This window comes from Talaromyces rugulosus, chromosome VI, assembly GCF_013368755.1.
Source record: "Talaromyces rugulosus chromosome VI, complete sequence".
Taxonomy (NCBI): Eukaryota; Fungi; Ascomycota; class Eurotiomycetes; order Eurotiales; family Trichocomaceae; genus Talaromyces; species Talaromyces rugulosus.
Window position 1 is genome coordinate 2,366,468 of NC_049566.1, and position 26,188 is coordinate 2,392,655.

At 47.2% G+C, this 26,188-nt stretch overlaps 7 protein-coding genes across 7 annotated transcripts; 4 read left to right on the forward strand and 3 right to left on the reverse strand.

Annotated features, from left to right (window-relative positions):
• Positions 1–502: 502 nt before the first annotated feature.
• Positions 503–9,244, reverse strand: TRUGW13939_11194 (uncharacterized protein; the record flags this gene model as incomplete). The annotated part of the gene is made up of 5 exons (XM_035494302.1): positions 503–2,008; positions 4,335–5,351; positions 5,399–7,946; positions 7,998–8,601; positions 8,656–9,244. 5 exons carry the CDS (start codon positions 9,242–9,244, stop codon positions 503–505), a joined length of 6,264 nt encoding a protein of 2,087 aa, XP_035350195.1.
• A 2,471-nt stretch (positions 9,245–11,715) lies between these two features.
• On the forward strand, positions 11,716–12,471 carry TRUGW13939_11195 (uncharacterized protein; the record flags this gene model as incomplete). The annotated part of the gene is made up of 8 exons (XM_035494303.1): positions 11,716–11,752; positions 11,817–11,867; positions 11,926–11,957; positions 12,013–12,029; positions 12,099–12,110; positions 12,165–12,262; positions 12,318–12,334; positions 12,388–12,471. The coding sequence occupies 8 exons, from the start codon at positions 11,716–11,718 to the stop codon at positions 12,469–12,471; spliced, it is 348 nt and encodes a 115-aa protein (XP_035350196.1).
• A 654-nt stretch (positions 12,472–13,125) lies between these two features.
• On the forward strand, positions 13,126–13,855 carry TRUGW13939_11196 (uncharacterized protein; the record flags this gene model as incomplete). Its single annotated transcript, XM_035494304.1, has 5 exons — positions 13,126–13,153; positions 13,365–13,439; positions 13,498–13,590; positions 13,654–13,787; positions 13,841–13,855. The coding sequence occupies 5 exons, from the start codon at positions 13,126–13,128 to the stop codon at positions 13,853–13,855; spliced, it is 345 nt and encodes a 114-aa protein (XP_035350197.1).
• Positions 13,856–14,402: 547 nt separating this feature from the next.
• TRUGW13939_11197 (uncharacterized protein) lies at positions 14,403–18,759 on the reverse strand (the record flags this gene model as incomplete). The annotated part of the gene is made up of 7 exons (XM_035494305.1): positions 14,403–14,645; positions 14,705–14,852; positions 14,908–14,963; positions 15,032–15,755; positions 16,495–18,153; positions 18,210–18,349; positions 18,403–18,759. 7 exons carry the CDS (start codon positions 18,757–18,759, stop codon positions 14,403–14,405), a joined length of 3,327 nt encoding a protein of 1,108 aa, XP_035350198.1.
• A 586-nt stretch (positions 18,760–19,345) lies between these two features.
• On the forward strand, positions 19,346–20,215 carry TRUGW13939_11198 (uncharacterized protein; the record flags this gene model as incomplete). Its single annotated transcript, XM_035494306.1, has 3 exons — positions 19,346–19,598; positions 19,916–19,957; positions 20,010–20,215. 3 exons carry the CDS (start codon positions 19,346–19,348, stop codon positions 20,213–20,215), a joined length of 501 nt encoding a protein of 166 aa, XP_035350199.1.
• Positions 20,216–21,313: 1,098 nt separating this feature from the next.
• TRUGW13939_11199 (uncharacterized protein) lies at positions 21,314–23,580 on the reverse strand (the record flags this gene model as incomplete). Its single annotated transcript, XM_035494307.1, has 4 exons — positions 21,314–21,563; positions 21,632–22,404; positions 22,458–23,204; positions 23,371–23,580. The coding sequence occupies 4 exons, from the start codon at positions 23,578–23,580 to the stop codon at positions 21,314–21,316; spliced, it is 1,980 nt and encodes a 659-aa protein (XP_035350200.1).
• A 257-nt stretch (positions 23,581–23,837) lies between these two features.
• TRUGW13939_11200 (uncharacterized protein) lies at positions 23,838–25,668 on the forward strand (the record flags this gene model as incomplete). The annotated part of the gene is made up of 6 exons (XM_035494308.1): positions 23,838–24,189; positions 24,246–24,394; positions 24,466–24,505; positions 24,562–24,719; positions 24,785–25,312; positions 25,378–25,668. The coding sequence occupies 6 exons, from the start codon at positions 23,838–23,840 to the stop codon at positions 25,666–25,668; spliced, it is 1,518 nt and encodes a 505-aa protein (XP_035350201.1).
• Positions 25,669–26,188: the final 520 nt, after the last annotated feature.

Here is a 26,188-nt window from a genome sequence, read left to right on the forward strand (position 1 = left end):
AAAAAAGGACCCATTCTGTCCAGGATCTGGGCTTTATGCAGCGGCACTCGTCGAGCTACTTTTCCTATTTAGGCAATATTGTATACAAGTACACGACTGTGTGTACTAAGCCTGAATTGGCATAGAGAAAGGTACCTGATCTGTTCCATAGTCGGTGGCTGGAGCCTACTGCTTATAAATAGTTTAGTAGGAATTTATTTGCTGGCGCCTTTGGTAATTGGCAGTGTACCGTGGAAAGTTGAAGTCTGTCTTTAGGCTCCCGGGCTTCTGAATTTCCTAAATAGGAAAAGTAGCAACAAAGAACAGACATAGAAATCATTATATCACTCTGACCATGCCTTGAAATAGATTGCTGCCTATGTCAGGATGGATTGATGATGGTTGAGGTCATACTCACATCACCACCCAGAGCACATCTACATGAAGACATACCGGATAACCACATGCAGTTTAATTACACATAAATTAGCTATATACATATTTATAAACATCAATATTCCCTCTATACACTCTCTGGACTGTCCAACCACACCCTCTCAACCTCCTCCTTCTCCGAAAGAATCCTCAACACAAACATCCCAAAATCATCCACTTCCTCCGGCCTCGCTTTCTTTATTAATTGCGTATGCGTCTCCAAACTGTGACAAAACAGCACATCCTTCTGCCAGCACTTCTCCCACCACTCCTCCGCCGAGTTCGCCTGCCACAGGCCCTCTCGCGTCGTGAACATCAGCCCACCGGGACACGTAGATATACCGTCCCGCAATAAACCGTAGATGCACTGTGTATGGCCCGCGACGAGCCATGTGCGCCGCACGCTTTCGGCGAGGATCCAGGCTTGCCATTCCGACTCGCGTTTTTGAGCAGCGGGCGCTTCGGCCACTGCCATCATGCTGTCGCTACTACTACTAATCAACTGTTGCTGCTGCACGTACTGGCTAGACAGTAACGCGCATTCGAGCATTTGCATACTCCATCCGCGCAGCGTCGGAAACAATTCCTCGGCCATAGTGCGTTGGCGCGCGTCGCCGGAGAGAAGACGCAGTACCTGATACGCGAGCAGCGCCTGTACGCGCGCGAGATGCTCGGCCACAACTCCTTTTCTTGCTGTTGATAAACCCCAGGATAATGGTTCATCCTCCTCGTCAAGTAACATCTGCACGCGATCCTCGATAATGCGCAACACCATACTGCGATTCCGCTCCGTGCATCCAAAATACGCGGCGCACGCGGTGTACGCATCTTGCATGCATTTCGGCATCCTTGATCCATCGGGGCCGTAAAGATGCTTGTGGATAAACGCGTTACTGCCTTCGTCAAACCACTGCTTCACCCAGCGCAACACTTGCTGTACCGAGTCGTTCAGATGCGGCATTTTCCAGCTGGGTCGCGGAGCGCTGCGGCGGTCGGCGTCGGTGACGTGCCAGGAGGTTGGGGTTAGGAAGAATTGGTATTCATAAGTTTTGTTGATGTTTGGATAGTAGGAGAGTGGATATGCAGCGGTGCTGCTCATCATGGCTGCTGCTGAGAGCAAGTTGTTGTTATTGTTGTTTTTCTCTTCTTCTGCTTCGGAAGAGAGAATGGAGAGGAGGATATCATCAACTTCGTTATTATCATGCTGTTGTTGTTGTTGTTGTTGTTGTTGTTGTTGTTGTTGTACACCAGGTGGTAAATAGCCATCATAGCTCTTCCTCACCTCAACAGCCGTCGAAAAGGACTTTTGTAGTTTCTGTTTTTGTCGTTTTGCATTGATATTTCTACCACTGCTGCTGCCACTGCTGGTGCTGGCGCTGCCAGGGCTACTTCCACTAGTACTACTATCATGCAGTCTCGTCGAAACATAGTGACACTCAATCCCCTTGACCACGCACCGCCGACACGCCGGATGCCGCAGATCGCATCGTCTTTTGGCCTTTGTGCATGCGCTGCATGCCTTTTGACGGGTTGTAGAAGAAGGTTTATTATTTCGTGGTTCAGTCATGTTTCGATTCTTAGTAAGTTGGGTCAACTGGTGGCTTCAAAAAGATGATGTCAAGATTCAAGACGACGGGGGAAGAGAGTTGATGACAAATTTACTTTTTCACTAACGTAATCGGACACCCACCCGATCAGGACACCCACCCGATCACCCGCTCCGAACGCGTCTTACTACATTGATTTCAAATCTCAATTTCTGACCCAAATAAGAATTATATATAAAAAACTAATTTATACTAAGATTAGGGCATTAAGGCCTTCTATGCCCGAGAGTATTACACTCACTATACCGAAATTAGTGGCGTACAAGTGCTTACAAGACTAGCAGCTTAGACTCAACCGGAGTAGTAATATCAATTTGAGATGCCTTAATCTAACTCTATATAAATGCCTAAGCTTCTTCTCTGGTAATTTTTTGCTCATGAGATATCTACTTTTTAGACTTTCTTTATTTCTGCTTCTTCTTTTTATGTACAGCCCGTAAATCATAGACTTCTTTCCTTAGTAATAAAAGGCTATTTATAGTTATCTTATATGCTTTAGACATCCGATTAATCACCTCATTAATTAAACCCAATAGACTTCTTATACGCTGGCTTATATGCTTCTTAATTATACTCAATTGACGTTTAAATTAGCATAGATTTTAAGGTGTTTATAAATAAGATAATTATGAATTGCTTAATCGACTTAGAAGAGGGATTGGTGTTCTTAATTATATAGTAAGCTGTTAATAAACTTGATCTAAATTAAATGGTACTAATCCAGTTACTATGAAGCTATTCCGAATAGTCTTAGCTTTATATACTGTCATACGCGCTTTTGGAAATGCAGTAAGAAAGTCAATTTTATCAATATAATTGAATCTAAACCTTATCCGCTGTTTAATAAGCTGTCTATATTATCGTTTTAAAACAGCAAAACAACTGACATCGAAAGGCTGTAAAAGATGAAAGGAATACGGAGGCATGCAGATTGGGATAATATAATTCTCAGTGTATGTACGGTCAAATTCAGCAGTTAAATGACTTCTATGGCCATTAAGAATCAGCATGTGATATCTTCCAATTATATAGCCATTTGTATGAGGAATGAAGTGATTAATAAGCTAATCCATGCCAATTTTATCTATCATCTATCTATTATCACTGATATTGATTCTCTAATTATCTGGAAGAGTCTTAAACCAGCCTTCTTGCGAGTATTTTGTTGCTTTGAAAATCATATATGAGGGTAAAGCCCATCTAGTAGAGTTAACTATCTTGATTGTAGTTACCTATTCTTGATTATTAGATTATAATAGATATGGCCTGCTATATTGATCATTTTTTGTTATAACTTTTGCAGTCGCACAAAGTCCTATAGCGAAGCCAGTCTTATTGAAGTTGTAGATATCTTCTGGTAAGATGCTATATTTTAATATAGCCTCTTGTACGCGGTCAAAATACTCTTGAATTATCTTTAGATCTTTGTATTTAGCACGCTCGTAGTTATATCTTCGAGAAAATCTTAATTTAAGATCTAGGCGACGTTAAATAAATTAATATATCTATTTCTTACTGATCTCTTGATTGCCATGTTGAGAAAGCAGAATATTTATTATATCTTGTACTATAGATGGTCGGGGAAGTAATCCTTGCTTATCTAGGTCTAATATCTATTTAATAAGCGATTCCTCTTTAAATTTAGTCAATTTATGATTGTTGGCGCGTTTTTTTTGTTTGAATTGGATGCTATGATATTAATTGTATAAAGTTGAGTATGGTATATTATAAATTCGTGTAGCTTCACAAATACTTGAGATTTTTTGACTTTTTAAATTGGAAATTGCTAATAAGATTCGTCCTTCTTGCTCAGCTGAATTTTTTGGATTTTTATTGCGAATTGGTGGCATGGTGACGCGTCAAAATTGAACGTTGATAATATTTGAAGAAGTTCGGAGCGGGTGATCGGGTGGGTGTCCTGATCGGGTGGGTGTCCGATTACGTTACGACGGGGCCGGATTCGCCACTATATTATTAGAGCCCACACAAATTCATCTAAGACGATTCAGATGTTGGATAAATTGTCATTGTAGTGTAAATGTAGAATAAACTAAATATAAAGGTAGATCCAATCTAGCCCGCCAAGCATGCAGAATATGTACAAGATCAAAATAAACGCCCCCGGCCGAGAAATGCACACACACAACCGAACAATGGCGCCAGATTGATGATAGATAGATAGATAGATAGATGAAAAATAATATAAAATGATATGAAAAAAAAAAAAAAAAACATGTCCTCCAATGCAGAAAGAAAACACCAGCTCCAAATGGTACAGACGAAAAAAAAAAAAAAAATTCAATACTGTCGCACCTTTCGAGCGCCGAAAAAATTCAAATCGACTGCAGTGTCATTCGTCCCAACGACGGGGGCTGCTTCTTCGAGCATCTCCCATGGACGTAGATGATATGAGCCGACTATGCGACCGCGACTTTGTACACGGAGGCGATTGGCCATGGCATTCGGATCTTCTGATATCCCCGCCGGTGCAGCCACAACGCCGCCAGTGTTGCTGGCTGCAGGTGCGGTGTTTGCAGACGGGGTAAGCGCAGAAGAAGACATAGTGGCAGCTCCAGAGGGAGCTGGGGATGACCCAGACACTGACTGAGAAGAGCCTGTAGGGATGATGTCGGAAACAGGGCCAAAGAGGTAAAGAAGACGGGGCTCGTTTTGGACATGTAAGAAAGGAGGACATCGGTCCTTGAGGAATCGCGCACACTGTACGCGTGCTTCGTCGGGAAGAGTGTCAATAAGGGAGGATGCTATGTCGAGAGCGTATGTTTGTATGGTGTTGCCCACGCGTGTTTGTTGCTCCAGTGCTGTCATAGAGACCGCGGACGTGCCTACTGGAGGCCGAGAGGTGAGATTGAGCGGTGACAATGCAAGGCAGCAAATAGACACGAGTAGTCGAGATTGGTCGAGGAGCGCATGAGGTCGTTGTAGTGATGGCGACCACGGTTGGTCAAAGGCGGCACGGTGGATCTTGACCATGCGCAGCATTGCGGTGAACCAGAAAAGAAAACTCTCTTCGCATATGGATAGTGTGCGTGCGATTTGTTTATGCTCAACACTGCCAGGGTCCTCGCGAAAGTTGCGAAATGTCATTTGAATCATGATGAGTTTCTGAAGAAGAGTGTTCATCTTCTCAACCAAAACCGGCCCAATAGAGGGCACTCCTTCTTCCGGGATGCTATACGCAAGTCCGTCGACAATAGAAAGATACACCTTGGCATTGGCATGAATCGCGAGTCTGTCGCTGTCGGACGCTCCGTCGAGCGAGCTGTCAGATTGTGCCACAGAGAAGAAGCTATTCTCAGCTTTTTGTCGAATCTATACAAGTTAGTCTCATGCCAGGAAAAGAAAATGATAAAACTCACCTGCTCTACTGCCTCCTGGCTCATCAGCGTTACCAGATCAAGCCAGTGAGTCCGCCCTGTTTGGACATCGGCTACGGCCGACTTGAACATGACGTCCACAATGCTGTTCCTAACGTCATCACCGGCTTCCGTGTTGAAGAGCATCTGCAGCTTCATCTGGCAAAAAGGCAGAGAAAAGTTGTCGGCCATGTTGATTGTCGATTCAGCTTCCGATAGACTGTTTTCATTTTGCGATTGTTCATTAGACTCAAAGTTCAACAGCTGGTCCAACGCATCGCGGGCAATACCGAGCGTAGCAGGGTTGTCTTTCAGCATAACATGGATGTAGTCCTGCGCGTCGTCTCCCGCGTGGCGTACAAGAATTTCTCGAAGCAGCGGTACTGTGCGTTTACTCCATAAATGTTGAAGGTTGGCATCGTTATTGGCTGGAGCCCTTGTCATAATAACGGCAGTATCCTGAATGGCCGTAAAAACTTCGTTTGCATGCTTCGATAAAAATTCCTCTTGTGCTAGTTTAAATCGATAGGAGAGGAACTGAGATAACAAATTATTCTCAGCGCTAGGCAGCATGAGTCCGAGAAAATCCAATTGAAATCCTGGCAGAGCTGGGATCTCCGACTCTTCATGCAGCAGCTTCTTCGCCAGCAGTGTAAACCCGGGAAGAGTCACACACCCGATGCCAACCAGTGGACCCAAAAACCGAGACAACCGAGGTCGCGTGGAAGACTTGATGGTATCACCAATCCACTGAATCAACAAAAGATCAAATTGCTTCGGGTTGAAAGATCTGAGCTGCACTAGATGGCGACACGTCGTTTCGGTAGTGAGGCCGCCTTTACCCTCATGAGAACTTGTTAGTTGCTGGATCAGCTTCTGAAACACAATAACCAAAGTGCTTTCGTCCATGCTATTCCCAGACGACAAAAATTGGTCCATATCATCATTGAATGAAGGGTTGGCGTCATTCAAAGTCTCTGCCATGTGGTCCGAAACAGGAGAACAAGCTGCCACGGCAAGCTTACGGTCACCTCGCGAGAGTTCTTGTCGAAGCAAAATGATCGAATTAAACTCGTTAGGCAGGCGGTGGCCGACTTCAACCAACGAATATGCCAGATCGTAGAGAGCTTCTTCATGCTGTTTCATTCGAAGAAAGGCCCCATAAAAGTTCCTAAACAAGTCGTTCAACGCACCAATGACAGTAAAGCAGCTAAAGTGACGGTTTAGCGTGTCGACGGCCGAGACAAGAACCCGGATATCGTCAGAATTCGAGGCATCGATAAGAACGTCAGCAAGCATGGCAATGTCCCCGTACTCCTCGAGCGTTGACCGAACCACAAAGAATTCCTCGTGAGTTAGCGACGATGCTTCCACTGCACTCTCGTAACCTTTGACGCCATGGCGAGGGCCGTCACCGTAGTGCTCGGACACAGCGCCGCGGATCCATTGGCCGATCTCGGCTTTGACAGCCCATGTTAAATGAGAATGGTCAACCTCACAGTCCATCATATCATCACTATCGTCAGTTTCAAAAACTTCTGGCAGTTGTCGCTTCAGGTCAGATTTGATGGCTGGTGACAGCTCTTGTTCTGATACGCCAAGTCCCGCGCGATTTATAAGCATGTCTCGAAGATTTCGCAAATGGCGTGGTAACCGATTGATGGGGATGTGGGATAGAAGCTCGATATCGGCGGGGACAGAGCTATTTTCTGAACTATCCTGGCGGTATTGCTCGACCGCACCTCTCGCAACCAACCACTGTAGGTATCGGCTCACGGAAAAAGTTTGAGATCGAATCAGCTCCACAATAACATGATGTATGTTGGACATGTGAATGGAGTTGTTGCCGCGAGCTTTCGTAATGAATGAGAAAATGTAGCCATCAATATCCATCCCTAACCGTTTCCATTTACGCAACAGCCGGACAGTAATGTATACTCGGACCAATCCGTGACGGAAACGACTGCCTGCCCATTCTAAAATCTCATGGACCAAAGCCTCGCGATCTTTCATAGCGTCAAGACACGCGTGGGACAGGGTAGGTATATCATACGTAGAAAGCGTAGCGTCCAAGAGCTTGATAATTTGTTGGTGTGGAGACCGCTGTATAGACTGGCGGCAGTCCTTGTGTTTTTTGACACGAGTATTCCGAATAGTGATAGATTCGAGTATAGCCTTTTCAGTCGCATCCTCCACGTTCAATGAAGACGACACAAAATCTCGGTATTGGTCCCACGTTCGTGGGAGAACAACGGAAGACGAACACTCCCCGCAGAGTCGACGCACCAATAAAGCGAGTCGGTCGATGAGAGGCTGATACGTTGTCCTTGGTTCAGCAGCATGTGCTTGTCGGAGTTTCTCAAGTAAAGCTTCGGCCATGCGTCGTCCTCGTTTCCGGAACTGTGTCAGACTTTCCCAGTAAACCCCTAGCATCAAAAGCCACACGGGGGTAGCGTCCAGAGTGGAATTTTCAAGTGACGACAGATACCAATCCAAAAAGCAGTCTTGATCAAGAAGGTTCTCGAAAAATAAACGAGCAGCGAGTCGCACCCTAATAAAATCAGCAATCAATGTCACCAACGACAGAGGAACGTGGCCTTACGCATAAGTTATTTTTTGCTTCCAGCCTTCTTTTCCACAGGCTTGGATTACTCCTTCGATAAACAGCTGTACACTTGCAGTCCACTCGCGAACCCATTTGATCTCGAGACCCTGCGAAAGGGGGCCGCTGGTTCCTTTTCTTTTGAAAGCGCGAATCTCATTCGCACCGACACATTTGGCCAACCAGATAGCCCTTCCGATAGGAACACCCTTGCTGAGACACTGATCAAGCAGCACTTTGCCTCGGATGCCGTGGGGGATGGTCCGGCTTAACCGCCGCAAATTAACTGATGGGTTTGCTAGATCCCGTAACCACGCTTCTCTCTTGTTATCCGTGAGAGTGACCCGGGGTGGCGGTTTGAACGTTGAAGCTGACGAAATCTTGTTGTGGGTCTGTCGTTTCTCCAAAGCAGCTGCAAACACAGAGGACAAAAGCTGCAAGCTGGACCGGTTCTTCAATTGGCTCGATAGTTTGCAAGTCGGAGCTTGGACATCGCAGTTCGAAGGCGGCTGCTTGTCGTAGTATCCATTTTTCACAGCATGGTCGGTTAGATTATCTTCGGGGTGGTTTCCGTATTGGCTCCAGGGGAAGTAATCAGCCACTTCTGTCGCCTCGGTTAGTGGATATATTCAAAGATTAAGGGGGTGTGAACACATACTATCTGCAGTGAGCGCTGGAGCAATGGCTGGAACTTCCGACTGGTACGGAGTCGTTTGAACTTGGCGGTCAAAGATACCTTCTTGCGCAGGAGCGGCCACGTTTGTCGCCTGGAAAGCCGAAGCATGCTTCCAAGGTCGCGCGGGAAACGGCGGTGGAGACGGAGGCCGTGAAGCCTGCGAGCCTGAAGCAGCATTTCCAGTGAAAACGCTACCGCCGTATGTTTCCGTCACCAAGTCTTGAAAAGAATAGGCCGGTCGACCACGGCCAGACACCGCGGTGGGTCTTGCGATGCCACCGCCATTTGCGGTTGCACTGCGAGGCTCTGCGCTCTTTGTGGCTGTTACCGGTCCTCCTAAACTAGAAAGGCCTGTGTCCAGCTTGGGCTTCTTGTTCAGGTGTTCGCTGTCCGGGAGGGCGGCCTCGTGCGCGGTCAGGTCGACAACTGACTGTTGGGAGAACGACAGAGGCGCGGTGGCCATGGATGGCTTGTCCAGGCGAGGCGCGGCCAGATCGCCTGGCCGCGCTGCGCTGGGAGCACGAGAATGTTGTGCCCAATTCTGGACGCCGGCGGAAGGATTCGGTATCATCGCATCGACAGCGGAGACATGGCGTTGGCTGGGGCGCTCGAGATCAGGACAACATGGAGAGTGCTGGCAGTCTGATGTCGTTCTTCACAGTCGTAGTGTCAATTGTTCGTTCCGGACGATATATAACGAAAACTTGGTGAGCCGGGGTGGCGAGACTGAGACGAGGGAGAGCGGAAGGCGTGCGGAGTTGGGGTGAGCGGACGCTATGATCGGGTGAGATATCAGGTGAGATATAAACCGAAGGCAACAACGGCCAATGACCGGCCACGTAGCGTATGTATGTATATGTATAGTAGGTGCGGTGGTGTGTTTGCGATAGAATGGACGAAACAACAGCAGTCGCCGTGAGGAAGAAGATGGCGGTAAATAGGGACGACGAGCACGGTTAGAGGCCCAGACGCAGCCGGCTCGGCGGCACGCTGGTATCCGTAATTACGGGTGGGCTGGGATTGTTCATTACGGCGCCCTGTCTCTCGCGGTGGCGCCGCGGAACACTGCGGATGGCCCGATTGGTACGGGTGTACGGTACGGTATCGTCTTGGTTTTACGTAACGGCGGTCTTTCCCTCTACTTAGCCGGTACTTGCTTCTGAAATATCCGGTAATTATTAACTACCCTCTGTAAATCCTTGTACTTTTCAGTATATACACCCGACAGCCAGCCATGTCAATAATTACACACAGCTCACGCTTATCGGGGCCAAAGCCGGAGGCCTGGCAGGCCACTAGCCCACTGTCGGCGATAAGCACTGATCTTCCGCCGGTCATCGGGCTACAAAGGTGAATATTATTGGTATTTCTCTATTGTTCTATGATAATATATACCCGGGTTAAGACCGCACAGTGGCGAGGCTGGTTCAAGTTCTTCATTCAACAATCATACTACTTTCAATAGTCGGTGATGTGGTCGTGAGATCGGCGATATTGTCACTATTGCCTGATACCGCGGTACTGAATCATGACGGCGATAGCAATAATCAGCGGGATATACCACGGCTACATAGTACATTCTCCTTTGCATCATGAGAGCGGCCCACCCGAGATCTCGTTGTGGGGAGCGAACGCCAAGTAGATCGCCGAGCATGGCATGATCCAGATAGTGTAGTACGTAGAGGAGTCTGCCTCTTTCTTTCTTTTTTTTTTTTTTCAGCTAGCTGCAGCTCGCGTTCTCGGTCAGCGACTGACGGCCTTGCAAGAGGAATGTGGCACGCGCTCAGCCCTTAACGATCTATGTAGCATGCAGTGATGCAACTAGTCTCATTATTGCTGGCTGTGCACCTGCAGACATTCCCTGTTCTGTTGCGACGCATTGGCCGGGAGGGTGTGTGGTGTGCCTTGATGCAATCTCTCTTTCTCTCATACTTCACCCATTAATTTGAATAATTCCGGTGCGTATTATTCCTGTATTCCTCTCACCGAAAGGGACCACCCCACAATTAATTGCCCCCGTCGTGGTCCGAACGGGCCCTTTTTATTAATAATTAGTTACCCGGGCCTTGGTATTGCATTATTATTATTATTACAACCGTTCAGGATCCGAGGTGCCGGTTCTAACATGGGAATTGTGCCCTTACTCCGGGGTCCGTACTTACTTGGTACTGTGTACAGAGTAGCATGACTAGTACATAGTAGCAAGACGCAACATGGAGGACGTACTGGCAACTGGAGTAGCCCCACGCCAAGCCCATCTTTGCTCGCTGGGTGATAGGACTAATTAAATGACCGTACGATGTCAGTATCACCCTATCAGTAGCCTGTGGCCCGAGGCATTGTTCAAAGCCTACCGATAGCCTCCGAAACTGTATTTTTGTTAAGACAATCTTGACCGACATTTTTTACTTGCCCCTGTGATAAGACTGGCAAGACTGGCAAGACTCCGGAGAAAAGAAAACATTACAACTTTGTTCGCTGGCTGCACGACGCACGTCCCTTGCCCGATGCATCCTTGAGCAGCGTGTTATCTGTTGATCACCCAACTCGACTGGGTGAGACACAACTTACTACGTAGCAGCAAACAATGAACGTGTCCCCCAACAAATAATTAATTAACTCGTCTGCTGCCTCAAACCGTCAGTGATCGTCATATTGTACAGTTCTTGGGTCATTACGAGTCAGATGATAGTAGAGCGCCGAAGACGGGCCGGGAAATGCGATTTATTGGTTAGACATGCACATGCAATAAAGTACAGCATAGAAATAATCACATCTGTATACTCGGTATACTCTATATACTCTGTATCCCCTTGTATGAAAAGGCAAAAGGTCGCGAATTGGAAGGTCAGAGCGATGACAAACAGCGAATGTACCGCCTGTGATTGGCCCATCGGAGGTTCGGGATACCCGTCAACATTCTAACTCCATCCGGCTAGCGTGGCACGTGTCCGCATAGGCAATTGAAGTTAGGAGCAGCTCGACAGCTTCATGACTGGAACAGTTATTATTGTCGCCACAGATTATTCATCGCAGCGCACAATGGCTTCAAAAAAGGATATGCGCCGGGCGGATCTCGGTACGATTGTGTCTTTCTTTCTTTGCTATTGCGAGAATTGAGCTGACTGACTCTTTGCTTGCAGTGATTCCGTATGTCGATCCGCCAAAGGAGAAGAGTGAGACGGATATGGGAGGTACATGCTATTGAGACTGAAATACTTCGGGGGGGGCTAGTAGTTGATGGTGAGATAGGTGCCATGTCCACGACACTTCCAATGGCTGCGGTGAGTTTGTTATGTATCTGGTTTGTCAGGATTCAATCACTGATTTGCTCAATAGATGTTCACACGGAACCGGTAAGTCAACGACATGGATTTTATCCGACTTGACGGCAGTATATACTGATAAAAGCGCCAACTCGAAAGGCTAATCGGATGGTACGTTTTCGCATGGATAACAAACACGGCCATGTCAAGCTAACAGCAGAACAGGGTCTCGGTGGTTGTTTCTCTCCAAAACTGGCTCGCAGAGACTCCAGACCAGGCCAAAACCGCCTCGACGCCCTCTTACATGTCTGTTTTTATGTCACGTACGTCTCTACCTCTACCCAACTTGTTCAGCATTATACTAATTATTTGTGTTAGTGATGGCCATGGCTGTTGTACGTCCCCTCCCTTCTGGGTTGCCCGCAAGACCACCGTTAACGATGCTTAGACATATATGCCACTCTTCCTTCCACCTCCCCCCGGCCGTGGAAGCACTACAGCAGCAGCTCCCTCGCCGTCTCCTTCACCATAAGCTCGGGGATTGCAAATCAAACGAAAGATTGCCGGGCCGTGTACTGTTGTTCCAACTTCCAACTTCCTCAGGGCTGGCGTTTTGCGGTGGGCGGTTCGGGACTTTGATATAATAACTTTAGGATAATAATACAGTGTATATCAGGAGTATCATATTCCGACCGAGGTGTCATTAGCCGTGGTCATGCATAGCGGTAATAATGCGCAGCTCTGTCGCCTAGACATGTAGCATGCTGGCGCAAGCACACGCAAACACACAGCGTCGCAGAGACGCTCGCGCAGACCCGCACTAGCTGTAGAAACCAACGGTGAATAATAATAATTATTATTTTTGTTGAAAAAGGAGAGAGAAACAAGGACGAGCTGCATCGCGGAGTGGGGCGTTCTCCGCCCAATAACCCAATCACGACGGTCGCCACCAGCTGAGTCATCGGCACCCCCCGCGGTTTTGCTGCGCAATAATATTTAACGTTAGGCCTCGCGCTTCTTCCCTCTCGTCTCTCAACCACCATCAAACCCATCTCCCCTCTGCTGCTTTTTTCAGACAGACTCACCACCTGCGTCGACGAATTCTCCAGAGACCTAGATTCTCCCCTTCCCGCTTCATTCCCCTTATACCCTTTTTCTAGAGAGGTTCTCAGAAAAGGCAGAGTTTATGTCCATCGAAAACCTCAAGACCTTCGGTGAGTCTTTACCCAGTGCCTTGTGTGGCGAGAGAGAAACGTCCCCCTCTCTCCTCTTGACTTGACCTTCTCATGAGACGACATATTTGCATCTGCATATCGAACGCGATGCTCAAACAGTCGCTCTCGTGATCGGTCGTGGTCGCGGAGAGAGCGGGGTAGAATTTTAGCCTGGTTGATCAGAAACTAACCACCATCTTGCCTCAACCAGACCCCTTCGCCGAAGCCGACGAAGACACCGGTGAGACTCAGCAGTCTCAGAATTACATTCATATACGAATCCAACGTGAGTTTTTTTTTTTTTCCCTTTTTTTTTTCCTATTCGGCCTGCTAACATCTCTCAGAGCGCAATGGTCGTAAGACATTGACCACCGTGCAGGGACTTCCAAAGAAGTTTGATCAGAAGAAAATTCTCAAGGTCATTAAGAAGAAGTTCGGTATGTTTTTTTTAGACAACTCGGTGACATGGCTAGACTGGTATATACTAACTGACTTTGCAGCTTGCAATGGCACCATTGTCAACGACACCGAAATGGGGGAGGTGATTCAGCTTCAGGGCGATCAGCGTAAAGATGTTCAGGAATTCCTAGTCGACAAGAAAGAGGGCCTGGAACTTGATGCCAAGAGCATCAAGGTACGTCTTTTTTTTTTCTGTCCCCATATATATCATGCTCACATTCGTCCCAGGTCCACGGGTTCTAAACTCAAAATGCCGTGTCGTTCCGGTCCTCTCAGCAAGTCATGGACTTGCCCGTGCGAGTTTTTATTCTTGACTGTACGTACGAGCCACAGGTTTTCGTCAAACGTTACAATCATTTGTGATAAAATGTCAAGAATATCCCCTTTCGCTCGACGGGGTTCTTCTGTTTTTAAACAAAGAGAACGAGAGAGAAACTGGAACACGGCGTTTTAGATACCCATTAGACAAGCCTTTTTTTTTTCTCTTGTTACTTGTTTTCCTTCCTTGTATCGACTCTTGCTCGTGTGTTTTTTTCTACAAAAACTCAGGGGTTGATTGTTGGCTTTTTTTTTATTCTTACTTTGTAGCAAGCTTGTCTTGCTAGTTACCTAGTATTGCAGTTGTTTGTTACACTGTTCATACGGTCATTATCGGAATAAGATACAATCACTGAATCACTTAACTATACAACTAGTAAAAAGTTCTATTGTAAAAAAGTCATATCAAATAAACACCGAAAAACTTATAAATAGAAGAAAGAAATTTAAAAAAGAAAAAAAAAGAAAATATTCACAATTCCGACACCGCCGTGCTCGTTGCAGCAGAAGAAGAAGTATAAGTAATCCAATCCAAAACCCTCTGTCCCATTACAAAAGCCGGCACCTGCGGCTCATTATCGCGCGTCAGATGCATTTGCAAAAGTAGCAGGGACATGCTAATATAACTAGCGACGGAGAGCACAGAGAGCGAGGCTGTTGTTTCGCGTTTGATCATGGCGTGGTTTTGGGTTGCGTGGTAGAGGAATGTCAGCGTCTGTTACAGATTAGTACCGCTGTTAAAAGATTAGGGGGGAGGAGGAGGGGGAAAAGTACGGTGGTTATGGATATCCAGGCTGGCAGTAAAAGGCGAGGGTCGACCGAGGCGCCGGACAGAAAGAGGACGGACGAAGTGAGATATGCGATGAGCCCGTTGGTTGCGAGGAGACGGATGAGTACTGCTGGGGGACTGTAGTTCAGAAGCCTGTTTGAGAATCAGTATAGATACTTTTGCGTAGATGTGTGCGAGAGAGACGAACCAGCGAGACATCATGCAGTCCATGAAGAAATACGAAAGATACGCAGACGCACAGCACTATACCCTTGTTAGTATACTCTCTCTCTCTCTCTCTTTCTGTCTAATGGATAATGGGTTATACACACCCACATAATCGCCAACGCAACCTCTGTCACGCGGAACCGTCTCTCAACATCCCAATCCGCCGCCGCACTGCCCACGATAATCGCAACCCAGCCCTCTCGCCACATGCCTGGTCTGATGCGTAACAGCTCTGCGAGAAACGTGAATGCGCAGCGCAGTCCCCACCATAGTGCTGGAACGACGCTGAGTGCGCGGCAGACGACCAGAGGTAAATACCATTTACGGTCTACGCCGAGGATCACGGCGACGCGGGGGTGTAGTTTTGAGGGGCGGGAGGAGGTGGATGTGGAAGTGGTGGTGTCTTCTTCTGTTTCTTCTGCGGTGTCATTGTCGTTGTCGTTGTCGATGTTGTTGTTGTTTTCAGCAGAAACAGTGTCAGGTGGAGTGGTATTATTGGTTGTCAATTTTTCAGGCACGAGTGAGGCGCGACGAGAAGTGGCTGGCGAAGGAGGGACAATTGTCGAGGTCGGAGAGGAGCTATCGTTATCATCATCGTCGTAATGGTCATGGTTATTTGCGGCGGCCACCGCCAGCCCGTTCATGGATGCCGCATACGCAAATGGCGCATTTAATCCAACGCGCTGCTTCATGCCAACAGTCGCAGGGTTTATCGGATCTGTTAAGAACGCTGGCCGTTGATGTTGTTGTTGTGCAGACTCTCGCCGGGCGGATGACGACGGAGGAAGGCGTGTGGCATCGCGGCGGGTGGAAGCCAGACTTTGCTCCCTACGGCATTCGTTGCCGTGTATTTCTTTTTCTCGGGTTCTTGTTTCGACTATCTTTTGTGTGTATGTAGCGTGGTGGGGTGTAGTGTGCTTGTTGAATGCAGTATTCGTGGGTTGTGGACGTACGCAAGGGGATGGCGGAGAAAGTGACGGAGGTAGCGTGACGGAACTAAACCAACTCCCATCTCTGGACCAATAATGGCAACGCGATTTCTACAATCGATAATCGATGCAATAATTTATACACCGATAGGAGGAAATTGTTATGCATTGAAGTTGATTTTCTTTCTTTTCTCAATATTACGCTGGGCGGATCAATAATGTGATAGTCGACGCTACGCCTCCAATTTGCGGTGGAAATGGATGTATGTGTAATGGTTATCCACCTACTGTTGTATATCATAAAGCATATACATCAATGATAATACTGCAAACTAGGGCCAAAATATCTTTCGCCACAAGGTAGATCAGTACCAAAATATACAGGCAAATATATAGGCTGAACGCATCATGCTTCGCCATTTTGGGGTAAGAAGGCGAAAATACTATAACACTAGAGTCACCCATATACATCAAGCAAACGATGAGTGTAGGACTCAATGACGTGTCTGAGGTCCACCTGGTCACGAAAAGATTCTTTGTTTTACTGCATCATGTAACATGATATATCGTGGGTTGACAGTACTTGATCTTGATAACTGTCACTCATTCTGAGACGCTCTCTACCTCATCGTACACACGAGGTAACGACATGTTTAGGTGGCGGTAGACGGAAGCCCCGCAACTCAGACACCGCTTCGTTTATTTCCTTCACAAATCCTGGACCTGGACGTTCCTTATCGAGTGTAATTCGTTTGCGTTTGCGGTTCGGTGAAATCAGGCTCAATATCGAGCGTGGGTTGATAATTTCAGCCCTTTCAAAGTCAAAAATCACCACTTTTTTGCTTTCTGGATTGTACAACCAATTGCGCGGGGCCGGGTCTTTATGAATGACGTTTTGCTTATGAATCGCTGATAGGGACTCTTTCAACTTGGAGATTAGAATATTTTGATCTAAGTCTCTAGCTGCTACGCTAAGAGGGAGCCCGCCTGGGCTCAGTAGCATCATATGCTTGAGGTAGGCAATCCCATCGTAGCTGTATGGGTGGACTAGATCGATGCTTCCAAGGTGTAGGGGAACGTATATCCCCTGGAGCGGTCGAAGGCTGTTGTATACAGCTGCTTCATGGCGAAGGTAGTCGCGGAACTCTGGGATTGTGCATTTCGCAGGCACGGTGTACCCATGTGATGAGAGCGTCACTTTCAGAAGAGCACCTCGAGAGCCGTGGATACCAAGTGTCTCACAGTCTTCATTGACGGTCTCGGATAATTGACGTTGCAACCGCTTGATGGAGGATTTTACGGTCAAAACATGCTTCGTTTTTCCATGATTATGGACATTGGGGCAATCCCGGTCTAACTCCCTGTCCAATCCCTTTCGATTTACCAGGCTGCGTAGACATTTTAATGTGCAGTAGCGTCGATGATTATCCTCGTGAAATGAGCCTGGCTCAGCTTGGTCAGACTGTTGGTCGGTTGCTGGTCGTTGGCTTCTTGCGACACCCCGAGGGATACGTGGACCCCGGCTTGGTGTATTGGGGTCATCCCCGTCGTTATCAGAACTACTATTATGCGTGCTCGAAGGTCGATAACCATCCGTGTTGAATTTGGGCCTCCTGCGACGTAGTTGGATTGGAGATCGCAGGAAGGAGATGTTCGTTTTTGGCGGACGATACTCGGAAGATGGAACGTCATCAGAAGAAATATCGTTCAGAATGTCCGCAAGTACAATTTTCCACTTCGGTAAATTACCGATTGCTTGCAAACGCCAAGCCTGATTCTGGGGCCGCTTACGAAGCGCTTGAAGAGTAAAGGCGAGAGATTGACCTGCGCTAGTCAAGTGTAAGCGATTGGGGCAATCCGAGTGAGGGTCCCATCCTGTCTCATCTCCAACGTCTCCTTTTGGCACGGAAAGGTGGTAGAAAAGTGTTGAAGGGTCATCGCCAATTCGTAGATAGATATCGGCTTCGCCAGTGCTGAAGACTCCGACCTGCGTACCAGCACGTATCATGTAGTCAAAAGGCTGCGAGAGGAGTCCAATAACAGCTCGCTGGAAGCGAGATTTCAGAGGCTCCTTGGGCTTCTTCTCTATCACTTCATCCACGTCCATATCTCCTAATCCCTCGTATATATGGCCCAAAGTCACCTTGTGTGGAGATTTATACTCTTTGATATAAGCAGCGACACCACGTGTTGATTCAGAGGATTCGTTTGTAATATTATAGACGCAGAACTGGTCAGCTTGAGGCCGTTTGATTACTGGTTGGGGAATTTCAGACTCAGGCGTCTTCTCCGGGCAGCTATACGCGGTGAGCGCCGCCTCGTGGAGGGACCGCGAATTTCCATGCTCTCAAACGCTTCTTCCAGGTCTCGTTCTGGGCTCAGTGTATTGGAATGGTTTTCGAAACGGATAGACCCTCTCAGACCGAAAGTTTGTCGAAGTTCTGGATCCTTGTAGAGCTCTTCAATGATTCTCGAAATGTGGTCTTCAACGGTCTGATGAAGAAGAAGATTCAAGTCAAGTTCCGAACCGTCAGCTGCCGGCCAACATTTTCACCCATCTCTTCCAAAGTATGCAGGGAAGTGAATAATTTATCTTCCATAAGCGAAGAATCCATCAGCAATCGCCAGACTTCCTCTTGTTCGCCGGCGAAAGAATCCCAAGCTCTAAGTTTGCGGGGGCGAAGCTTGTTGGTCGCATTTACGGGATCGCCACGCGTCGACTTTGTCTTATCCAGCTGCACTCCAAGGTTGAGAAAAAGATGCTTGTGGAGGCCATCAAGAAACGTAGGGAGGTTGGTTTTGGAGGATTGCTGTTGAGAAGCTAAAAGCTGCTGTTGAGAGGCGGAAAGCTGCTGTTCGGTTTCCGCTAGAAGGCGCTGTAGCCGTTCGATTTCAGACGACATTTTGACTCGGTGTCTTTGGACGCGTTGAGATACCAATTGATGATTGATGGGGGCTTTGTTTATAGCCGATCATTCAACACGTGACCGTCACGGGACGCGCCAAGCCATTTTCGTTGCAACTATATATAACATATATATATATATATTTGTTAGGGCAGGTTCGAAGACGTGATGGCGTTGCAATGCTATGAATCTCTGATGTTAATCAGGATCAACAACAAACCGGGGTACGAGTTCTCCACTACCACAATGACTTACACGTGTGGGCCTAAAGGATTCCCAACCAATAGGATTCCACTTATTAGTGCTAAAAATCTAAAATATCTTCTTTCGGTTAGTTTCAAAGCTAAAAACTTAAGATTTCTACTTTCGGTTAATTTTATTACTTTTTATATGGTCTAAATTATTTACAAATAGCGATTGCCCGTCATCCAACGACGACATGGATTGTTCAAGTCCTGTAGTCTCGCTCTTCTCTTGCTCATTCTTTTTCTCTCTTTTCCCCTCTTAAATACTTTTGATCAGAGATTGTCGTCTGAGGCTTCGTAGACTAGAGCAGTTTAAAATGAGGTCGGTAAATTACAGAATGGCGCGCTCATTGCTCTCAGTTGGCAAGCGACCGTTTCCAGCGCCCCCTCCAAGTCCTCTATTGCCCCAAGACAAGCCTGTCGATGAAGAGATTTGCCCAGGCTACAGTCCCAAAACATTCTACCCTGCGAAGCCCGGAGAGGTCCTGGCCAAACGATACCAGATTCTTGTCAAAGTAGGCTGGGGCAGCTCCTCCACTGTTTGGTTGGCTCGTGATATACGGGGGCATGTGACTTCTATTGATAAGATGTGTTCGTTTCTAATAGTTTATATAGATACTGATGGGAACCTGAAAGTGTCGTGGCACTGAAGATCACCAATACTGGACAGCATACGATCGATGAACATGAAATTGAAAAGCACGTCGCCGAGACAAACCCTTCCCACCGCGGCCGTGCCCTCTTTTGAACGTACTCGGAGTGTTTTGAGATTCCTGGCGCAGAGGGCAGCCACCTCTGCTTGGCATATGAGCCTATGCGGGAATCCATATGGCTTTTTCAAAGGCGTTTCAATAATGGGGTTATTCCACTACGACTTTTGAAAACACATATTCGTTTTCTTTTGACAGGCTTGGACTATCTCCATTCCGAATGCAAGGTGGTTCATACCGGTACGTATTCTGACTCGGCTGAAGGATTTAGGTTAATAAATTTATTTTGCAGATCTAAAGCTTGAGAATATCATGGTCTCCTTCGAAGACCCTGCCGTGTTGGGCGACTTTATGAATTCTCAATTCGACGAACCCATGCCGTACAAAATCGACAGCACCGGTCGATCTGTTTATCGCTCTCGTACCGAATTTGGCCCCATAAAAAAAAATCAAGAACATACCCAAGATAGTGGATTTTGGAATGTCGTCACATCTTGAGTGTGAGGATGATTGGGGTCTCTATCCTATTCAGCCGGACCATTATCGTGCGCCAGAAGTAATCCTAGGCTGTGGCTGGAGGATGAATACAGATATTTGGAACCTGGGTGTTCTTGTCAGTTATCTTACCCTTACTTCACCTCCGTCCATGTAACGCGTATATGCAGCCTTAATTAAGGTTGATAGCTAAATTTAAACCAGACACCGAGCCGCCTCATCTTTGTAACCTCTTTTGACCCCCGTTGGAACGACCACTCATTGGTTTGTTTCTTTCATTTTATATGTGAAATGGGACCCCCAAACAGGCTGTTTTTAGCAAGTAGCCGGCCCCTTCGCTTACTCCGAGGCTGTGCTTTACACAGCCCCGACACCTCAATAGAAAACAACCCCTCAATGCAAAAAATCATATATATTTTCAAATATGAAGCTATAACCAACCATATAAATAAATAATTATAGTTTCAATCTGGTGTGTCTGTTCCTTGGTTATTTGACCTTGCTTTCTGAAGGTGTTAAGACACTTCGTTCTACGATGGCTAGTATATTTTTGCTCCTTCTGGGCGGACTTCTGTATACATGTATTCAGAGGCTCTTAGCGGCAACTCTTGGCTGTGCACTGATATATTCGACGACTTTCCTATTAAAGTATCACAGCCACCGCCACTCAATGGCTACTTTGACTTCAACAGTGTTCCCGCGACCACCTATCACGGTTCTGACAGGCTCTGTTAAACCCTTTCAAAACGGTTGAGGGGAAATCCAGGAAAGGGGGCCATTCTGTCTGCTGATTCGAGGTCTGTGCCTCATGTACCCTACTCGATGCCTAGGCCTTTTCAGAACTATTCAATGCGGTCCCGTGTAGGAGGCTTGGTGAGACTGTTGGGTGATTTTTCTGTAGTTGGTATATATTTCAATTCAACTGTCCCGGCATGTTGAGCCTCTCCCTGCCACTTGCGTTGGATGTCCATGTTCTTTGTGCGTGAATGTTATATCCAGCCGCACACTCTACAGTAATATGCAGTCATATCCAATGAAGTTACTTCAACCCCCTCCGGTTGATTGTAAAAGCTGATTGTCTTTGGTTGACCTGGAGCACATCTAATCAGCTTCATTTTCTGCCTTTGTCACTGCACATGTTCCCAGCCACACCAGCCTCATGACGAACTTGCTTAGTTCTCGAATATGAGAATTTTCGGTTTTTGTCAAGGCTTGCGTGGGCATATTACGGATTGTGTTGGCAGCTAATATAAGGAGCTCCAAGTCAATCCGCGATTGTGCATCTAGGGGATGAATCACAATGTTGAGCAAGAGTGACAGCGCAGCGGCGGTCGAATAGAATGTGACAAACCTTCAGCCACAGTTAGGAATCCATACTGCAGGGGTATCAAAAAAAATAATCGGGGGGAATACACTTACCGGAATGCATCTTCCGCAATCAAGCTGACGAGAGTTTTCAAACACCATAGTGTTGAGCGGCTAGCCACCAAAGACAGGTCGAAGCTCGAATGAACCACGCTATGTAGATCTGGAACCTCGTCACTGCTTTTGGCCGTGCATTTCCTGACTGTTGTATGGATGACTGTCATCAGGTGATGATAGTCTAATTGTAAAGTCATACGTCGGACCATATATGGGATGGCTTCATTGGACGTGTTTTGTAACGAGTTCTTCGAGACGAACAGCGCAGGACGGAACTCGATAGGGATCGATAGTCGCCAATGCTCAATCTCATCGTCCAGTTGTCGGATATTCAAGAGAAGCTGGTTGTCATTATCATGCATCGTTCGAGCAGATAGAAGTTGTCTGTAGACCTTCTCTTTCAGATGGCTGAGATGAGGATCTCCGGGAAGATAGGGACTGGTATTTTGAGGACTGCCTTCCGGGGAAAAGTTCATACTTGGCAAATAGGCATAATGATCGTAGTAGGTATTAGGCAGAGTCAGGTTACAATAGAACCCGGTGAGCAGAGGAGGGTTGCCCGTGAAAAGTGAGATGTCCTTATCGATTATGTAGCATAGCCAAAATAGCATTCGAATGTGGTGGACTTCTCGTTCTGAGTGCTCACTGTCAATTCCGGAGAGAGTCGATGTATGACACAAATGCCCCCGCAGAGCGCAGACAATGCGACACGCAATTGATTGGAAGAAGGTCGCGCCATGCCAGTCGGTGCAACATGCGCGCTGTATCAGCTATTTTGGAACATTAGCCTGCATCTCGAGTGGTCACTATCTCACGAACTGACCAACATGACTGCTGCCTCTAGTGTTGGCAAGCTGGAATCGTCGGAAATGCAAAGTAAGAGGCAATGTGCCCTGGTAGCGCACAAATCCGCATCTATGGAGGGTAGTAGCTGCCTCGACAGGCCCAGACGAGGCACAACTGCTAACATGCTCAAAACACACGCCCTGGCTGAAATATGCTTAGATGAGTACAGTGTCCCTTCCACAGGCTCATATGCGGCCTCCAGGGTTGTCTGAAACAAAATCTCATCCAGCACTGGGAAGACCAATCTGAATGAGGAATTGAAGAAGACGGCCGCGATTTCTCGGGTCACATGTTGATCAGGAAGTTCGTATAATGTGTGAGAGAAAGATTGCTGGAGGATCGATGCTTCAGAATATCCCATGATAGGAATGCTAAAATCAGCCCAAGAGACCGCCTGGCCGGTTCTTTGGGAAACCCACTCGCGACCTCCTTCTGAGGAGATCGGTATGCCATTGAAGTACCAGTTGGGTCCCCATTGACATGCAGATCTAGAGGCCCTGACAGGATCATCTCTGGCAAGCTGATCATAAGAACCACTTGGAGTTTGTGTGGAGGCAGCTGGGAAGGGCGAGCTCGTAGAATGAGAGGGGCCTTCCCTGCCACTCACCACGGTTGAAACATGACTTGTGCTGATGCTAGAACGGACTGGCGTTGTCGGTGATGCTTCTGGCTGGCCTGGCGTCTCTGGAGCCGTACCAACCCGCGACAAGGTGCCCTCAAGCTCCTGAATACGTTGGAACAGTGTCTGTACATCGCTAGAATGCGGAAAGATGAAGCCTTAGAATCTAGTGTGTGGGATATCAGGTAGAGTTCAGACCTGTTACGCCGTCTTTTCCGTGGATTCTCCCTACGGAACGTGCATTCATAGCCTCGCTGATTGCACCTTGTACACGGGCCATCTGGGGTTGGAAGAGAGCATTGGACCTGAAGAAGTTAATAGACAACTCATAATCCCAAAAACCTGAGAAATGTGCACCTTCCTTCTGTAGCAAATGTCGCATGCCCTTTTCTGATGCAAAGGACTTGTTGGACGCATTGTTAGTGGTTGCTTTGGAATTGGGGAAAATATTCGGAGGTTTCGGAGGCCGCAGAAACATCATGTGACACTGTGATCAAAGAATTTCTCCACTCCTTGCAGTCCCCGCAAAACAAGCTTCTTCATCTGCCAATAGAATCTACTTTCACGCTCGTACAGTTAGTTTCCAGCGGCATTCGGAACCTGAAGACGCCGCTGAGATTACCCTGCAGTCAATTTTCTACCATGATGCCAGACTTAATGCCCATAGACAGGTCCCTGGACCGCCTGGCTCTGTAAGAGAGAGTTTGTGTTCTTGACACAACACTTTTTAGAAAAACCATGGCCGCCCGACAAAGCGAGCAACGAACACCTGATGAACACTCACCTCTCATCGCGAACCGTGAAAATGCCGAAGCTGGAGTTTCAACTTCCTCTGGAGACAGAGAGAGCCGGCTCTCGTCAAGAATCGCCTGTCGTCTCTACACATCGCATTTCCTGTCGACATGGAACTCCCGCGTCTTCGAGTTCGGGGCTGTCCTGTACTTGGCTACAGTTTATCCCGGGACGCTACTTCCGATGTCCGTATACGCACTTGCCCGTGGCCTGGTAGCGATTCTCTTTGCATCGGTGGTGGGTTACTATATTGATGTTGGGGACCGTCTGCAGGTCGTCCGCGTTTCGGTTGGCAGGTGTCCCACTCGAATGAGACAGGCAGTCGTGTGATCTATATTGTTAACAGGCTGATAGTGCTTCAACGACTAGTTGTGGCAGCTTCGTGTGCCATATTCTATGTGCTAGCGATTGGCATGCCCATGACACGAGTAGTGAACCTAATTTTGCTGGCGACCCTTACATTCCTGGCTTGTGTTGAGAAGCTATGCTCTATCTTGAATATGGTATCCGTAGAGAAAGATTGGGCATGTTTACACAGGAGGCCGTCAATTCCACTACTGACAGAAAATTACAGGTTGTTGTCGTTGCAGGGACCGATCATGCGAGCCTAAGACGTATGCTCTGGAAACTCGATTCGAGGATTGACTAAATCGAAACTAATCAAATACAGGATTGAACGCCCAAATGCGACGAGTGGACTTGGTCTGCAAGCTGCTCGGTCCTCTGTTCATCGCTCTCATTGATGGCATATCAACGGAAACCGCTATCATTGTCAATTTTGGGATGAATATCTGTTCGATCGCTGTGGAGTACTTCTCCATCGCCAAGGTAGGGCCTCAAGTCCAACCCGTTGCCTCCAGATTCGAATGGTCTCTACTCACAAATCATTCCAGGTATATGATGAAATACCAGAGTTACAGAATGCAAAGAAAATGCCTCATAGATCTCGGCCAGAATTTGGCCAGCAGAATTTCTTCGCACGCGTCCGGAGGACTGTGTTTCGTGGCGCACGTCAAGCTCTGAACGACTTCGATTTCTATTTTCGGCACCGATGCTTCCTCCCATCCTTTGCTGGAGCCTTACTGTACTTGACTGTCTTATCTTTTGCTGGTCAAATGGTCACTTGGCTTTTGTCGGCAGGTTATGACTCGACACAAGTCGCTGTGGCAAGGACTTTGGCTGTCGGATTCGAGGTACTGGCTACGTGGGTTGCTCCCTGGCTCATGGGGAAAATAGGACCCACGCGTGCTGGCCTCTGGCTCGTGAGTTGGCAGATAACATGCTTGACCAGTGGCCTCGCTATCTTTTGGCGCTTTGATAACCAGCCTTTTCTCTCGGCATCTGGTCTCGTCGGTGGTGTGATCTTCAGCAGACTTGGCCTGCGAGGATTTGATCTATGTGCGCAGATCTTGGTTCAAGAGGTGAGTCATTTGAGATCCTCTTGATGTGAGATGAGTAGACTTCTGACTGGACTCGCACTCTGCAGGGTATCGAAGCCGAGGCGCGGGGATCCTTCTCGTCGACCGAAGCTGCATGGCAGAACCTATTTGAGATCTGCTCCTTCATTTCCACCGTTATCTTCTCACGCCCAGATCAGTTCAAATGGCCGGCTCTAATTAGTGTAATTTCTGTCGTCCTTACCGGTCTCCTTTACGTCATGTTCGTGCGAATCCAAAGAGGGCATCTACTCCATTTCCCAAGTTGTGTTACCCCCAAGCGCCTGCACCGTTCTAGAGAACGAGCTCTTGAGAGGATCTCTTCCTTTTCGGATTTCTGATCGCCTCTGAAATTTTGACATGTACCCCAGAGGAGGCTGGAACGAAGAAAGAGATTGTCGCTGAATCGAGGCTAGGGGCACGTAGAGTGGTACTAGCCATTGTACAGTCGCGGTCAATTCTGTATGTACATTGATGAGAACTCAAAATCATATTGGAAGTCGGGTCATAAGAACAAATAAAATATTCTATTTGGAGTTCTCTAGCGTTGCTAACTCGGAATGTATTGTAGATGGGTTGGGGTTACTCCGTTTGGAAGAAGCCTGAGAAGAGCAAAGGGGAAATGAACATTGAATCTGTACTTATATAAAAATTTGACTATATCCGTATTTTATTATCTTACTGCCTTTTCTCACTATTTAATTTTTTAAAATTTTTTTTGCAAGAACAAGATTTCAATGTCGGTTTGAAGTCATAATAAAAATATCAAGTAGTTATTACATAATAAGCTTCAAATGTTATAAAGAGAGATTGGTTGATAATAATAATAAAGAGTTTAAATTTATTATATTCTTCGGAGGT